The following is a 17,206-nucleotide window of genomic DNA, read 5'->3' on the forward strand; positions in this document are numbered from 1 at the left end:
ATCGGGTTTTGAATTTTCGGGTTGGAGCCATAGCTGAGTGATAGAGCATTTGCTTTGCCTGCAGAAGGTCCCAGGTTCAATCCTTGGCATCTCCAGGTAGGGCTGGCCTGGGAAAGACTCTTGCTTAGAACCTTGGACACCTGCTGCCAGTTAGTGAAAATGAGTGGATGGACAAATGGTCTGGTTCTGTATAAGGCAGTTTCCAATGTTCCGCACAAGGGGAGAAAGTAAAATGCCTGAAGTAGAAAGTTGTAAAATTTTGTGGAACCCTGGGATGGGGGGCTTGTAGAGCCCCAGGGCTTCATAGAACCCTAAGAGTCACTGTTATTTTGAAAACAAACTGAGAAACATCAAATAAGGATAATGACCAATTTTGTGTTCTTTCCTGACACCATCAGTACTTCATCTATCTAACTATAAGGTTTTTTTTACCTTGCCTTATCACACACAGATTCAAGCTTATGATACAAAATTTAAAACAAGCAAAGCCATCAAAACAAGAGTAGCGGGAGCAGGAAAAAAACTGCCTGTAAAGCCAAATCAATAGCTCAAAGATACTGACAAAGATTACAAACGATTAAAGGCACAAGAGAACAGGCCAGACTTTGACATCTAAAATATAGCAAAGAAGGTGCCAAATGCACATGCTTAGGGAGGAGTCGAGGACATTCTACAACGTGCCCACCACAAAAAGTCCCTCTCTGCAGAGGCACTCTTACACCTGGACTTTGAGGCTGATGTTCAGGGCCTCCACACCCCCTGGGGGCCCTCAAATCCTCCTTAGTCTGTCCTGGGTGGTGTGGTCATCATGGGCCTGCACTGCGCCGGGTGGCTGAGTGCAACTGTGACCTGCGCCGGGTACAGACAGAGACAGAAGGGGGAGTGGGGAAAGTGTTAAGTTGCGTGTTGAACTGTTTCTGCTAGTGCATATTTGCATAAATATACCTTACATTCTTGTGAGTTCAGTTGCTGTTTGAGCCCTCAAAAACCCACAGATTAAAAATTCCGTGTGTCACAGTGTGTGTAGGGGGATGATGCTTAACTTTCAGGGGGTGTCCTCCAAAGGCCTTTAGGTCCAGGCTCCAAAATTACCTAGGTGCACCTCTGCCTCTCTGGTAACCACCCACCTATCCTTGGAAGGCAGAGGCACCCAGTGAAGGCCATTCTAAAACAGAGTTGGCAAGTTAATGTGGGAACAGGCAGGTCTTTAAACATACAGTCATCTCTTGCCAACTGCAAGGGTTCCATTCTGGGAAAACCTCGCAGCTGGTGAATTCATGGTTGGCGAGTCATTGAAATCAATGGCAAATGGGGAATCGCAGTCGTGAAGAGACGACAAAATACAGTTAACAATAGAACAAATCACTCCCGAACCCCTGAAAATCACCCTGAGCCCCGGAAATCAATGGGGGGAAACCCAAATTACCAAAACATCTCACCAAACCGCGGATGCTCAGGTTGCGAGAGCTGCCACAATTTCCCAGTTGCAGAGACTTAAAACCGCGTTGGCAAGGGATGACTGTATATGGGTTCCAAGCGCTTTAGGGCTTTTGAACAGAAGGTTAATATGAAGGTTAACACTAGAACTTTGGACTAAGCCCAGAAGCATACTGATGGCTATGTAGCTCTTTAGATGCTGGCATTATATGTTCTCTTCAGCAGCCCCAGTTAGCAATCTGCCTGCTGCATTCTGAACAAGCTGCAGTTTCCGAATGCTGTTCAAAGGCAGCCTCACATATAAAACATTACAGCAATCTAAGCTGGTAGTACGTGAATGAAAATGATAAAGCAGAGGTTCCAAAGCCGCAGAGTGTGCTCACAATGGCCCATTTTGATGTGCTCCCCTCAGCTATTTTGGAGGCCACATATTGGAATATTCTGTATGGGAATCAAACATGCCCATGCAAAGATCTACTTCTGAATTGCCCTTTTTGTTGGGACATATGTCATAAGTTAATTTTACCTCTTTTTAAAAAGTATCCAGGCAAATCAAAAGATTTTTATGTTCTCCACCACCTTGCATCCTGCAGGTTACGTCAATGGTTTATTAGCAATAACTAAAACACCAATGTATTATTCAGTGTAAAGCTAGTTGCCTGGTTATTATCTTATTATTGTTTTCTCTTTCTTTCTTGTATATTTTGTATGGTGTTTCATCTAGTGCAGGGCTGCACAACATATGGCCTGCAGGCCAGATCTGGCCCGTGAGCATGTTCTGGCTGGCCTGCAGAGCTCTTGCTGCCACTTCTCTTCCTCCAAGCGGACACTCCCCATACCTTCCCACCAGCCTGCCCAGCGGAAACTTGCTTTCTGAGAGCATCAGCTGGGGAGCGAGTGGGCAGTGAGTGAGGCTTGCCACCGCTGCCTGAAATGGCCATCACTGCGCATGTGGCCACTAAAGAGTCACTTAGACATGGAGCGGCATGGCGGCTGCTGGGAGGTGGTAGGGAGGAAAGCTCAAACAGCAGTTTCCTACTTCCACCCAGTCAGAACTGGCTACAAATGAAGGACACACATGTATGTCCTGGGCCAGTCATGTATCTCTCAGCCTAACCAACCTCACAGGGTTGTTGTGAGGATAAAAATAACCATGTACGCCGCTCTGAGCTCCTTGGAGGAAGAGCGGGATATACACACGTGGACAAATTTGTTAGTACCCTTACAGCTCATTGAAAAAGTGTCTTATTCCTCCTGAAAAGTGATTAAATGAAAAGCAATTGCCCCATGTATACCTGCATGCCTTTGATATGTCATCGAGTAAAGCAAAGCAAGTGTGAAAAGAGATCAAGATTCTCACGATCGCCAAAAAGTGGGCTAAGGGAGCCTAGCCCGCTTTATGGCGACCATGAGAACTACCGGGCTCGCAGGCGAGCCCAGTTGTTCTCAAGCAGTTTACACGCTTACGGAGCCCTCCCCTAAGCCCAGGTTAGCGGAGCGAGCGCTCTGCTAACCTGGGCTCTACAATCATGTGTTGCCGCAGCATGGCTCCGCGCCACAGCAACTCACAAGGAGACCCCTGACCGGAAGGCTAAAAAGCAGCTTCCCAGTTTGGGGGTCTCCCCAGCATGCTCTGCGCACTTGCACAGAGCATGCTGGAATTTCTGGGGGCCACGCAGCCCCCGGTCCCTGCAGCCCCAGCTGGCTCCGTGACAGAGCCGGCAGTCATGTGGGCGGCCAATCCGGCCGCACGGGGAGGGCTCAGTGATCGTCTGCGGGGAGAGCGGGCTTAGCCCACTCTCACTGCAAGCCCTCTGGAGGTGGGTCTCACCAATCGTGAGACCCGCCTCATTGTATTGCTTATTCTACAAATATATTCTAAAGTGGCCTAGACACATTTGTTGGTACCCTTAAAAAAAGATAATAAATAATTGGATTATGATGTTTCAAATTAGCTGTTTTCTTTAATTAGTATCACACATGCCTCCAATCATGCAATCAGTCATTCAGCCTATTTAAATGGAGAAAAGTAGTCACTCTGCTGTTTGGTATCATTGTGTGTCCCACAGTGAACATGGACCAGAGAAAGCAAAGGAGAGAGTTGTCTGAGGAGATCAGAAAGAAAATTATAGACAAGCATGTTAAAGGCAAAGGCTATAAGACCATTTCTAAGTAGTTTGATGTTCCTGTGAGAACAGTTGCAAATATTATTAAGAAGTTCAAGGTCCATGGGACTGTAGCCAACCTCCCTGGACGTGGCCGCAAGAGGAAAATCGACCCCAGAATGGGCAGAAGGATAGTGAGAATGGTAGACAAAAAGCCAAGGACAACTTCCAAAGAGATACAAGCTGAACTCCAAGGTCAAGGTCCATCAGTGTCTGATCGCACCATCCGTCGCTTTTTGAGTGACAGTGGGCTCAATGGAAGAAGACCCAGGAGGACACCACTGTTGGGAAAAAAACATTATAAAGCCAGACTGGAATTTGCTAAAATGCATACTGACAAGCCACAATGCTTCTGGGAGAATGTCCTTTGGGCAGATGAGACAAAACTGGAGCTTTTTGGCAAGTCACGTCAGCTCTATGTCCACAGATGAAAAAAATGAAGCTTTCAAAGAAAAGAACACCATATCTACTGTGAAACATGGAGGAGGCTCGGTTATGTTTTGGGGCTGCTTTGTTGCATCTGGCAAGGAGTGCCTTGAGTCTGTGCAGGGAACAATGAAATCTCAAGACTATCAAGACATTCTGAGCCCCTGGTGGCGCAGTGGTAAAACTGCCGCCCTGTAACCAGAAGGTTACAAGTTCAATCCTGACCAGGGGCTCAAGGTTGACTCAGCCTTCCATCCTTCCGAGGTCGGTAAAATGAGTACCCAGAATGTTGGGGGGCAATATGCTAAATCATTGTAAACCTCTTAGAGAGCTCCAGCTATAGAGCGGTGTATATAAATGTAAGTGCTATTGCTATTGCTATTCTGGAGCACAACATACTGCCCAGTGCCAGAAAGCTCTGTCTCAGTCGCAGGTCATGGATCCTCCAACACGATAATGACCCAAAACACACAGCTAAAAGCACCCAAAAATGGCAAAGAACAAAACACTGGACTATTCCGAAGTGGCCTTCTATGAGCCCTGATTTGAATCCTATCGAACATCTATGGAAAGAACTAAAATGTGAAGTCTGGAGAAGGTACCCTTCAAACCTGGCACAGCTGGAGCAGTTTGCTCAGGAAGAGTGGGCCAAACTACCTGTTGACAGGTGCAGAAGTCGCATTGATTGCTATAGGAATCACTTGTTTGCAATGATCGCCTCTAAAGGTTGTGCAACAAAATATTAGGTTAAGGGTCCCATCATTTTTGTCCATGCCATTTTCATTTGAGTTATTATTTGAAATATTCTGTTGCATCAAAACTCTAAAGCAAAGTCTGATTTTTGTTAAATGTGGAATAAACAATGACGGGTGCCAATTACTTTTGTCAGTTTCAAGTTATTTCAGAGATAATTGTGGGTTCTTCTTTTTTCGTGGAGAGGTACCAATACATTTGTCCACGTGTGTAAATGCTTTTCATTTGTAGCCAGATCCATCGAAGCGGGCCGGGCAGAAGGAGGAAGCTGCTGCTTGGCTTTTCTTCCCTCCCACTGCCCAAGAGCTGCCATGCCGCTCCATAGCCAAGTGGCTCTTTGGCGGCCTGGATGGCAGCCCTGGATGGCAGCTTCCTCTTTCTCATTGCCCGGGAGCCGGCTGGATGTAGAGAGGTGAGAGGTGGTGGCGGCGGCCATGGCAGGGGGAGAGCCGAGGGCTGGGAGATCCTAGCATACAGTCCTGCAGCAATCCCACCACCCAGGGAGGCTGCCTGGTGGTGGCTGAGGGGTGACAGGGCCACCAGTGGTAAGAGGGTGGGGGCTGTTGGGGAGGGGGAAGACACAGGCCCACCCTCCACTAGCTCTTAAATGTTTATTTAAAAAAAATAAAATAAAATGTTTGAATTAAATGTCTTAATTTTATTTTAATTATCTTAATTACTTTTAATTACTTTCTATTTTAAAATTGACCTCAGTCCCCACATGCCAAGTCACAGTTGGTTTCGGCCCCATTGAGGCATTTGAGTTGTGCACCCCTAATCTAGTGTATCTAAAGGCTGATCTTAATAAAGAGATCTCTTTCTCTCTCTTTCAAGCAGATGGCATGTCTAAGGGTATTTGCATGCACAAACTTTTATTCACTTAGTAATGTGAATAGGAAACCTGCACTGGTTGGTGGTGTGTCCATTTGGTTTTAAATATGGCTGTCTTCCACATTTTGTTGAATACGCATTCTTCATATTAACAATATGAAAAATGCGTATTCAGCAAAATGTGTAAGGCCTATGGCTGTAATAAAATTGATTGATTGATATTAACAATATGCTCACGAAGCACAAGTGTGCAAGAGGTTGAAAGGTGTTGAACGTACCCTAATAAAACATCAGTTAAAACACTTGAATCCCCTCCACCGCTTTCATAAGGCTCTTGCACAATCACAACATATTATATAGTCTTAGGGAAAATATAGAGCTAGAAATGTAGAGCTGGAAATCCTTAACTACTACTTTAGATGTATCATGCATTGTTTTATTAATCCCATATGATCCAAACAGCATTAGGTTGTATTAAGTGTCTTGGAATAACTGCTGTATCTTTTCTTTCTCTTTGGTTTTCTGTCATTTTACCTAGATGTTTTGTGTTCAGCTGTGAACGATTATGCTCCCAACATCAAAGGAGATGCCAGATGCCTCCATTCAAAATCTCTCAGATACCTTAATTCAAATGCACTTTGGCGTACAGTTTTTATGTAGATTTTTAGAAGCTAAGTGTTACTGTCAGGGGCGTAGCCAGGGGAGAGGGGTCCCGCGTTCGCCTCTTTCCTCGGCAGCCCCTCAAAGTGAGAGAGATAATGAAGAAAATAGGGAGGGATGGAACTGGAGGGCCAGGGTTCTTTGAACACATCCACTCTGTTATAGCTACACCCCTGGTTACTGTCTTTCTGGGAGAGGCAGTCTGAGTTGCACTTAGTAAAACCATTGCTTTTAGGGCCTTTTAAAAAATGGTATTTTAACATTTTAAAATAGGATTTTTAAAATGTTGTTGTGCATAATCTGAAAACACATAGCAGAGAGGCACAGTTGGCTCAAATGCCCAGCACGTTTCCCTGAGTGCATATACTTCAAATGTTACAATTTTAAAGGTTGCACATTATGGGTCTGTAACATGGCCAGGTTTACATTAGGAGTGTGCAACCTACACAGTTGGCATGGGGCTCCACCACACACCACTAAAGTCAGGCCGAGTACTAGCACCACTATCCAGTATCCTATAAGGCTCACGGCTGCCACTAGGTTCTGAGTGCCTCGGCTAGCCAGTTATTTCTCCTCTGTCCTCTCCTCTCCCTCCCACTTAGTTGCATAGCTGTGAAGGAAAGCAGTATGGAGCTGTACTACCACTGGATGTGAAGAAGAGAGGAGCTGGCTCACTTCCAAATAAATCAGTTTAAAGAGGAAGTTTGAGTCATGTAAGCTCTTCCAAGGAAGAATATCTTGGGCAAGGGATGAGCCTCCTCATGACATCAGTACAGATTCTGAACACATTTCCTTGCAGGTAAATCCTATGGATTTCCACAAAGTTTGCTTCAGGTTCTCAGTTTGACTTTTACCCTCACTTATTCTGTGCAGGCTTTCTTCAAAGCAAGCTCCACAGTCAGTTCATTGACTTCTGAATTTTGCATTTTTTGCAAAGAAAGACAGTCCTACTGAACCAGCTCTCTTTCACCATTCTACTATACCCTTATTTTCCCCATGTGCAATCTACGGGGAGTGACCTATTTTATAAGCTTGTAATCCACTGGGATATTTAAGATCCATTCAATGGTTTAATGTTTGGATGTTCAGAAAAAAAATAGAGGTTTTCCTCCAAGTTTCAGGGAGATGCTAGATCACACAGTTGAACTTACTAACTTGGCAAGGAGGCACCTTTTACCGTGGGGATTCTCTTTATTTAGCAGGGGGAGAGTAACTGGCCCTATTCACCCCCAGCACAGTACTTCCAGTGACTGTTGCTGGTGTGTGTCTTATGTTTCTTTTTAGAATGTGAGCCCTTTGGGGACAGGGAGCCATCTTATTTGTTTGTTATTTCTCTTTGTAAACCACCATGAGCCATTTTTGGAAGGGCGGTATAGAAATTGAATAATAATAATAATAATAATAATAATAATAATAATAATAATAATAAACTCCAAGGTTACAGGCAGGAGTCTCTCTCCGCTCTGTCTTGGAGATGCCAGGGAGGGAATTTGGAACCTTCTGAATGCAAACCAGAGGTGAACCTATAATTGAGCAGATGGGTTCAAAGAACCCGCCTCCACCCTAGCTCCTGAGGGCCTTCTAGCTCCACCCCTCCCTATCTCCTTCATTATCTCCCTCCCTCCAAAGGGCCGCTGGAGAGAGGTGTAAACACGCCCCCCTCTCCCCTATCTATGCCCCTGATGCAAGCATGCAGGTGCTCTTCCCAGAGCGGCCTCCATCCCCTAAGGGTGCTTACAGTGCTCACATATAGTGTCCCATTCAAATGTAAACCAGAGTGTACCCTGCTTAGGAAAAGGGACAATTCATGCTTACTACCACAAGACCAGCTTTCCTCCTCCATCTCTGTTAAGCTGAGGAATCATGTTTTCAGTCACTGTAGAAATTCTGTTTTGACTCTATAGTTCTTAATCCCTTAAATGCCTGTTAGTTATTTAAGTCAATTACTGTACATGTCACTTATTTAACCTAGATCATTGCCTGGACTTTAATTGCTTTATGCTTGTATTCTTGATTAAACTGACCTCATATCTTGTATGTGTCAAATAAAATAACTTGATTTATTAAAAGTAGCAGCCCTTGTCTCCCCATTCTGATGCAGAAGTAACTCTTAGTCAAAATATCCCTATGCATTTTGAGGCTCTCCACACAAACAGTGTGGAGAGCCTCCAGGGGGTTTGTGAGGAGAGCAGGCTTGACCCACTCTCCCGGCACATGAGCAGTCAGCTTGCCCTGGGTGGCCACCCACATGATTACTGGCTCTGTCATGGAGCCCGTTGGGGCAGCAGGAATCGGGGGGCCTCCTGGCTCCGGGAGGTCCCAGAATGCCTCACGCAAGTGTGCGGAGCATTCTGCCCCCCCCCCCGACGCCGGGAGGCTTGTTGTAGCCTCCCTGTTGGGGGGCTACTCATGAGTCGCCACAGCACGCAGCCACACCACTATGGTGAATAATTATATACCACTCTTCAACAAAATTTTCAAAGCAGTTTACATAGAAAAAATACATAATCCTCTATAATAAAGAGCTTGAGTGTGATCCCGTGTCCCTGCCTGTGTCTTTCTCAGCCGTTCTGGGCATGCGCGGAGCCGTCCGAGAAAGATACGGCCGCAGGGACACGGTGGCCATGTTGGCTCCCGGAGGGAGCAGGGAGAAGGGAGGGGGGCGGGAATGGCGGAAAAAGGCGGCGGCAGCGGGACCGGCCCGACCAGAGAGCGGCCCGACTGGAACGAGTGCGGGGAAGGAGGACAGAAGCGGCCGACCGATGAGGAGGGCAGAGGCGGCCGAGGAACGGCTATGGGGAGGGCAGAAGCGGCAGCTGGGGGACCAGCAGGCAGAGGCGGCCACGAGAGGACCGGGAGGGCAGAGGGGGCAGCAGCGGAACCGGCCCTGCCACTAAAACAAAAAAAGGCACCGGGAGGAAGAAAAGCGGGCGGGGGCGCGAAGGCGGACGGAGCCAGACGGTGAAGACAGCGGGGGCGGACGGCACTCTTGGCGGCGGCGGCGGAACTCTCCCCTACTAGCGCCCGTTATTTTAACGGGCTTGAAAACACTAGTATATACTGTAAATAAGATGGTCCCCTGTCCTCAAAGGGCTCACAATCTAAAAAGAAACATAAGGTAGACACCAGCAACAGCCACTGGAGGGATGTTGTGCTGGTGTTGGGCAGGGTCAGTTGTCCTCCCCCTGCTAAATATAAGATAATCGCCACTTTTAAAGATGTCTCTTTGTTCAGTTAGCAGGGGCAACACATGACCAAAACAATGGGGTTAGCGGAGTGCAGGCAGTTTAAAGCCGGGTGTGTGTGTGTGTGTGTGTGTGCATTTAAGAGGGTTGGCTGCTGGGAGCTGCGTGGCTGCCGTCTCCCTTAGCCCGGTTTCTGCTGCTCGTGAGAACAGCCTCATTGGATAACTTACAGAGATTACAACTTTTATTCAAAGCTGTGCCTCTGAACATGGAGGGTCTATATAGCCATCATGATATTGGTTTGCATTTGGATGGATGGCTACATGTGAGGGCTGTCAGATATTTCCTTAGGGGATGAGGCCAGTGCGCAGTGGAATGCTCATGACTGGATGCAGAAGGTCCCAGGTTCACTCCCTGGCTGGCAGCATCTCCAGGGAGGGTAGGGAACAACTTCTGTTTGAAAAACCCTGAAGAGTTGCTGCCAGTCAGAGTACACACTACTGAGCTAGCGGGACCAATGGTCTGATTTAGTATAAACCAGCTTCCTGTGTTCCGGTGAATAAACTCATGAGTTTCAAGCTCTGTAGGATTAGGAAACTATCCTTGACTGCTTGTAACAGAGCCCCCAGAATTCTTGCATCTATTAGTGTGGTGTGTGGCTGTTGCTGGTGTGGGGGTGTTAATATGAAACGTGGCTGTGGGGCTGATTGTGACTGTGGGGGTTGCCTGCTGGAGTGGGGTGTTGGTGGGGATTTTTGGGGAGGGAGGGGCCTCCAAACCTTATTTGCAGTAGCCCCGCCCCCCCATCCCTAGATCCGGTCTTGCCAGTGGCTGTTGCCTGTTTGTGCGTGTCTGTATTTCAGACTGGGACGGGGAACCATTTCCTAGCCGTCGTGTTTTGTTGTTGAAAAGCGGTTTCTAAGTACACAACAACAGCCACGTTGTGTACTAGGAGCGAAGAACGGGCCGTGAGTGATCCTCACGCCGGCCAGCCTCTCCTTTTAGCAACCACATATACACACACACACACCCAGACACGGGTTGCAAATTAACCCTGGGCGCGTAACACCCCGCACAGCTCCCAGGGGGCTTTTCCCTCGGGAAGGAGGCGCTCACCCAGTACTGCTGGCTCCATTGCCTCAGCCGCTTTCCGCCCAGGGTGCTCAGCAGGCGGTTGAGCGCAGCTGCCGCCATGGCGGGTCCCACCATCGGCGACGCCGCCCGGCTGTAAGGCTGCTACCGGTGCGGTGGGGAAAGGGCTGCTCCGGACCTCGCCACTCCGTCCCGCCGAGCCGACGCTGCCCTGAGAAGCCGCCGTGAGAAGCACCGCAAACCTTCCGCAAGGCCTTGGGTCGGCCTGGGCCATAGTGGAGCTGAATGTCCAGAAGATGGCAGCGTTTGCCCGTCGAAAAGGCTTCTCGCTGGGTCACCGGCTCCTCCTTTGTCCTTCTCGGAGCCTTCGCAGAGCTCTGAGGCCAAGTTTCTCCGGAACTGCCCTCTTAGAATGAATCCTTTGTGCGGTAATCGCGTGCCACAACCCGCCTATTCAGACATCATGTTGAACACTCGTGTGGCTGTGCAGTTACTCACTCAGCTGCAGCAGCACTCTTCCCTGTCTGTGCCATGCATTTGAGGGCCCTGCACCCAGATTCACTGTTCAAATGAATGTCGGTACATACAAGTCCTGTTCAGGGGTTGCTGCTGGAAAGATGCTCGACACAAGTACAGGTGTCGAAAACGGGGCTGGAAGGCCTGCCCTGGCCCATCCCCTGCCCGGCTCATGGCTACAGCAGTGTTCCTCTGAAGAGATGATCATATCCGTGATGGTGGGGGCTTCCATCTTGTTTGCTTAGTTATTTTCTCTATGTAAACCACTTTGAAAACTTTTGTTGAAAAGTGGTATATAAATATTATTATTTGTTGTTGTTGCTCCATAATCGGGAGCAGTCACCATCATGGATATGATGTTCACCTGTTCTGACGAAAGGCACTGTAACTGTGAGTGGTGCACTGGAGCAAGTGACTGGCCAGGGTGGGGCTTCCAGCCACTTTCTATGCTTGTGCGCCGTACAGCGTCTTTTTTACAATAACGTCTGCCTGGAGCTTGTACTTGTGTCCATTTAAAAATTGAATCAGGATACAGGTTCCTCCAGTGTAGGTACAGATGAGAAATGGACTGCTGTATATGCATTCAACATAACATGTCAATAACTGTGTGTTACAGATCTGTACATGCATATTCTGTGTGCAGCATGTGCACACACGTGTGTTGAACATATGTCTATGGCTTAATCCATAATATATCTGGGTTTATCTGATTCAATTGTTTAAAATTGAATCCCCAATTGAATCTCCCAGCTACTTTTGACTGATTTCCCTGCATTTATTTTGCATGCATATTGAGAGTTTCCGATACAGCTGAGCAAGTGCAATACTATAGGTTGCAATATTTCAAGTGCAACACTATAAGCTGACTAGCTGCAGTGCTCCACACAGGCTTTGGCTCCAAGTAGGTTACTTTACCCAGCCTCAGCAAGGTAGACACAACCCTTTGTCAAGTAAAACCTTCACCTTAACCCCCTTTGGGAGCCTGGACATCTTTATGACTAGAAGACGCCAGTGCAGAGATGTAATCAAATCAAGGACTACATCGATAGACGAGGCATACTGTGAGACGGGAAATTCTCAGGAATGATGCAATGATATCAATAGCTTCTACACCTGGGCGGTGGCACGGAGTTAAACAGGGCTCACCATTGCCTCTGGAAGGTGACAGAAGCCAGTGCAAAGTGTACTTTACTTAAAATATTTACATTCTGCCTTTCAGAACAAAGTCCTCTGGGGACAGCCAGTAATAACAAGAAAAAAGCAATACAACTGGTTTTTTACAACAGTAAAATACCAGCTAGCATCCAGTTAAAAGCTTTATGGAACTGATGAGTCATTATTGCCCATAAAAAATATTGGGGCTACTTAATTAAATGTAATTGGATTGTTAAGATATTGTAAAACTAATAAAAATTTAAAATGCAGAAAAGAAAAGTGGGGGCCATGATGGATATCCTTCAGGAGAGGGTTTTAGAGATAAGGAACCACCACTATCAAGAGGGCCCTGTCAAGGGTACCTGCCAGAGTGCCAACTTGGTGCTTTGCATCCAACCCTGCTTTGATTGTGATGAAGCTGTCCCATTTACAGATCACAAAACAGAGCAAGTAAGATGATAGCTCAGCCAACTAATGTTAAAAATGCTGGAAGCACAAGCAGTGGCATGGCATTGTCCCAGCAGTAATAAGTTGTTCTCCAGTGATTTGCAGGTATGAAAGATAACACAGGCACATTCCCACATAGCAGGTACCAGATTTGCAAGTTGTACCAGTCTGGGAGCTGTGTGACTGCAGCTACAATGACTGTGATCTGAACAATTGCAAGGCTCCTTTTTTGAGCTGCTGTCACACAAATCACAGCATCTGCATGGCCACTCCTTACCTAAAGGTATTGATTCATCCTGCAATCAACATCTTCACTTTGCGCCCACTAGCACACCAGCTCAGGCCTCAAGATTATTGCATGGGTATGAATTGCCATGGTGGGAACACGTTTGCTGTTAATCTATGAAGGGTAAATAGTAGCACTGTTTACAAGGCTCTGAATAACGAGCAGTAGAATGCCACTTGTTAAATTATTGCAGCCTGCTCCATATATGCTTATATTTAAAATGGAGTGGTACTAATTGTGTTAGTATTATATGGGAATGTGTATGCTGCAATATTTTGTTTTGTTCATTCTGTGAGTTTGTAAGGTTCCTGAAGGATCTAGTCAGCTTCTTAAGGTGTTTTCCCCTTTTATTTTCAGAAAGCCAAGAAACTGGAAGGCAAGGCTGTAAAGGGATTTTCTTTAGTGAGAGGGATATCTATAATTGTACTGTTTGTCTATGAAAGTAATCTGTACAAATCTGCCAAACTGGTGCTTAGTCTAAAAACCTCTCAGTAGGAGAGTTATTCACTGGTTAAAAGCTTCATCCCTATATTCTGTTACCTTTGAAGATGTTGGGAGTGCCACTGCCAACGTGTGGCCAGGCTAGCATGTAAATATTACCTAAGCAAAATATGGTTGGGTGAATCCAGGATGTCTTTTTTTCTCTCAATGCCAAAAAATAGTATGTAAAGCGGAAAGCAACAGCTATAGCCTAGGCAAGTTTAACAAAAAGACAACTTATCTGTGTTTCCCCACAGTTTAAACTGAACCCAACACTATGTACCTTTATCTACAGAAGTGCCTTTTTTAGTCATAGTATATCCAATATGCTGGCTCTGCCCTCTGGAGAGTAAGAATCTTGCCAACATCATGTATGCTTTTGCAAGCAGTAGGATCAATTTGCTGTAATGCACTCAGTTTGAGGCAACAGTTGAAGATAGTTCAGAATCTTCAGCATGTTGAAAGATCCCAGCTGAATCAGGCCAAAGATCTATCTAGTGCAGAATACTATTCCCTACACTTTCAGGCAGTCTACAAAGTAAACAAGATAGGAAAGCAATTTTTTAATTTGCAAAAATTTCACCAACTTATCTTCTCTGTGGTAACAACTTTGGCTACCCCACTAGAGGCTTGGAGCAGCTTCATGCTTATAGGCAACTAACACCATACTGTTTAGTCTGGGTCAAAGTTGTTACAACAGAACTACTTTGCAAATTAAAAATGGTTATATATACAATTGCCACCTAATGGGGCAGCGGGGAAGTAACTTGCCTAGGGATCAAAAGGTTGCTGGTTCAAATCCTCACTGGTCTGTTTCCCAGACTATGGGAAAACACCTATATCGGGCAGCAGCAAAATAGAAAGATGCTGAAAGGCATCATCTCATACTGCATGGGAGATGGCAGTGGTAAACCCCTCCTGCGTTCTACCAAAGAAAACCACAGGGCTTTGTGGGCACCAGGAGTCGACACTGACTTGACGGCACAACTTTACCATATATATTTCTTTGGTGTTTTTTTAACAGCCAAGTCTCTAATTATCATAATATATGTAGGACTGAATTTTATTTAAGCAAGGAAAAGATTATCACTTCTTTCTTCAGGATCCCCAGTGTTATTTTCAGCACATTTGTCTACCTTGTGATGGAAGTGCCATTGTCCATTTTGCACAATGGGGCAAACTTTTTGACAGTTGAATAAAATGTGGATGGTTCTTTCCCCACCCCAGATTAAGAGTATAATTAATTGTTGGAAGTGAGGTTAGATACCATGAAGCAGAGGTAGTCAGAAAAAAAATTATTAGAAAGGAGTTGTATTTTTGGGAGGTTTTCTTTCATAGTCCACACAAAATAGGTATGTTCAGTATAAGGCCACAAAAGGTGTATTCAGAGGTAGCAAATATATTTCATGCAAAAAAGTGAATGGCAATTATCTGAAGTCCTCTCAATATGCAAAATTTATTATCACAAACATCATTCAATTATTTTTAGACAGTGCAACAGCATCCAGTTACCAACAAAAGTAATTCCCATGCCTATCATGTTATACCAGCACTGTAAGAGGCCCACAATTGAATTTCTAAGAAGGAAAGAAGACTGACCAGGCATTAAAGAGAGGCATTAGCATTAGTATAAAGCAGGCCACTGAACACTGAATGGTTCTATTGAATTTATTGTGCAAGTCACGTCCAATTTCTGTCCAAACTTTCAAACTTGCGAAGAAAGGAAAATGTTGAAACAATCAGAGTCTTTGTTGAGTAGATTTCAGAAAACATTCAGTAAATATAATCCTGCACTGTAGAATACTGTCAGTTCTGCCGAATAAATGGGGTGTTTCAGCAATGAACAAGAATGGAATGAGAGGAACACCTGACATGTAAAATTATCTCAAGGGTTATACATTTACATGGGTTTTATGAGCTTGAAGCCACATGCAATTTCTGAGTAACTCTGTGGAACCGAGTTTTTAAGTCTTGCCTAAGATGAAACTGTGAGTTTGCCAGCACTAATTGATCCAGTAAAATATATCAACTTGTCTATACACAGATCAAAGCTGTGAAGTCATAGTTTTTTAAAATTGTATTAGTGCTATTGAGGTATTGCAACACTATAATTCAGGAACAAACAGTCAGAGCAAACCTATTGTAACTTGTTTTAAGCAACTGGGAAAAATGTGGGAGGAGAAGGAACTGGCAGGTTGCCAGATCTAAGTGTCTCTTTTGGCCTGCAAGTAAAGAAGGGGAGTGGTATGGACTTGGATATCTCTGTGATGCGAGGATTCCTTGTCTCTGTCCCCTCAAGTCAGTTGTGTGTATGCAATCATCAAAAGCAACCAGGTGATCTGGTATTTTCCCCACTGCATTTCCCCTTGCTCTCACCACACAGAAGGAATGGGGCTATAGGTCAGTGGCAGAGCATCTGCTTTGCATGCAGAAGGTAAAAGGTTCCCCAGGTAGCGCTGGGAGAGACCCTTGTCTGAAGCCTTGGAGAGCCATTGCCAGCCAGTGTAGACTAGACAATACTGAGACAGATGGACCACCACTAGTCTGATTCAGTATAAAGGCCAACTTCCTACCTTCCTAAGACTATAAAAAGGAACAGACTGCGAAAACTAGCAAGGCAGGCAAAATGGGTGAATCACTCAGACCGGCCCTGTTTAGGATTCCTTGCTTGCTATGTGAGGATTCCCTCATACTGCTACTCTTTAAAGTTACTGGTTAAGGAAAAAGTGCTGTGTTCTGAAAAACAAAGTTGTCAGTTCTTCAGTGGTGAATGCAAAGTCATTCAACAACATGCTCTAACATTCCATGAAGCCAATCAGTTAAGGGGAAATATAAAAGCCCAACATAACAGAGCATCATCTCATTAGCAAGCATCAATTAAGGCCTAGTGAAGTAACTTCCCATGGGCTGTAACTCAGTTGTTAACCAGTCTCTTTTTTCAATGCAGTTTAGGAGCTTTCAACAGCCGAGTCCTCGCACTTCAGTTTAAACCAACAGTATGCATTACAGCCATTGCACCTTTCCCCATAAATTATGCATTATGCCCCTTGCACCAGTGTTACTGGATTTCATTCACCTGATCTAAACCACAGTAATTGTAGCAGCACAGTGCACACCTATGCATATTTACTCTGCAGTAAGTTAGTTTACTTATTTATTTATTTGATTTGTATACCGCCCTTCCAAAATGGCTCAGGGCGGTTACACTTTAGTCAATGGGACCTTCATTAAATGAAGCCTTGATGTTACTCTTGTTTTGGCCATCTGACATACGACCTATTAATGTAGCAAAGAGTGTATTAAACTTTCAAATTTGGTCATAGGAAGTCTTCCTAAGTATGTTATCAGCTGCCAACCAAGCCTACAGAGGTGTTCCTGGTCATTAAACAAGGTCTGACTGAGCCACTGCATTAGATGCTCGCTAAACATCAGCAAAGACAGGGAAATCCAGGAATGTGTTCTGAATGCAGCATCCTTCCTGCATTCAGACTGCAACAGCATGAATTATGACATTGTGCCAACACTGCAGAACTCCAGTGTCGAGTACTGCCACCAAATCCATCTGCGTCCCTTATCAGAACTGAATGCCTGTAATGTCTTCTGAAACTAGCCCAGTGACCTTTTGCTTATAAAAGATCTTTGTGCACATGTGTTTGCCTTTCCATAGCTGGGTAGCATACAGACTAGAACAATTCTTCTCATCCTTATGCAGACCTCTGTGCCCTAAAGAGATACATTCCTGGGTTGGGGGACACTCAGGAACAGATTTCCAG

General features: G+C 45.4%; 1 protein-coding gene across 4 annotated transcripts in view; it reads right to left on the minus strand.

Annotated features, from left to right (window-relative positions):
* Positions 1 to 10,955, minus strand: part of CROT (carnitine O-octanoyltransferase) — a 43,172-nt gene extending 32,217 nt beyond the window's left edge. For 2 of the 4 annotated variants that reach the window (XM_053263962.1, XM_053263963.1), the window contains exon 1: positions 10,574 to 10,951. In XM_053263962.1, the coding sequence (XP_053119937.1) occupies positions 10,574 to 10,666 (93 nt within the window). In that variant the 5' untranslated portion in view covers positions 10,667 to 10,951. Of the gene's footprint in view, positions 1 to 10,573 lie in introns of all 4 variants that reach the window. The other 2 variants (XR_008310226.1, XM_053263959.1) reach the window with 2 other exon arrangements.
* Between the last annotated feature and the right edge of the window lie 6,251 nt (positions 10,956 to 17,206).

Source organism: Hemicordylus capensis, chromosome 6 (assembly GCF_027244095.1).
Source record: "Hemicordylus capensis ecotype Gifberg chromosome 6, rHemCap1.1.pri, whole genome shotgun sequence".
NCBI lineage: Eukaryota > Metazoa > Chordata > Lepidosauria > Squamata > Cordylidae > Hemicordylus > Hemicordylus capensis.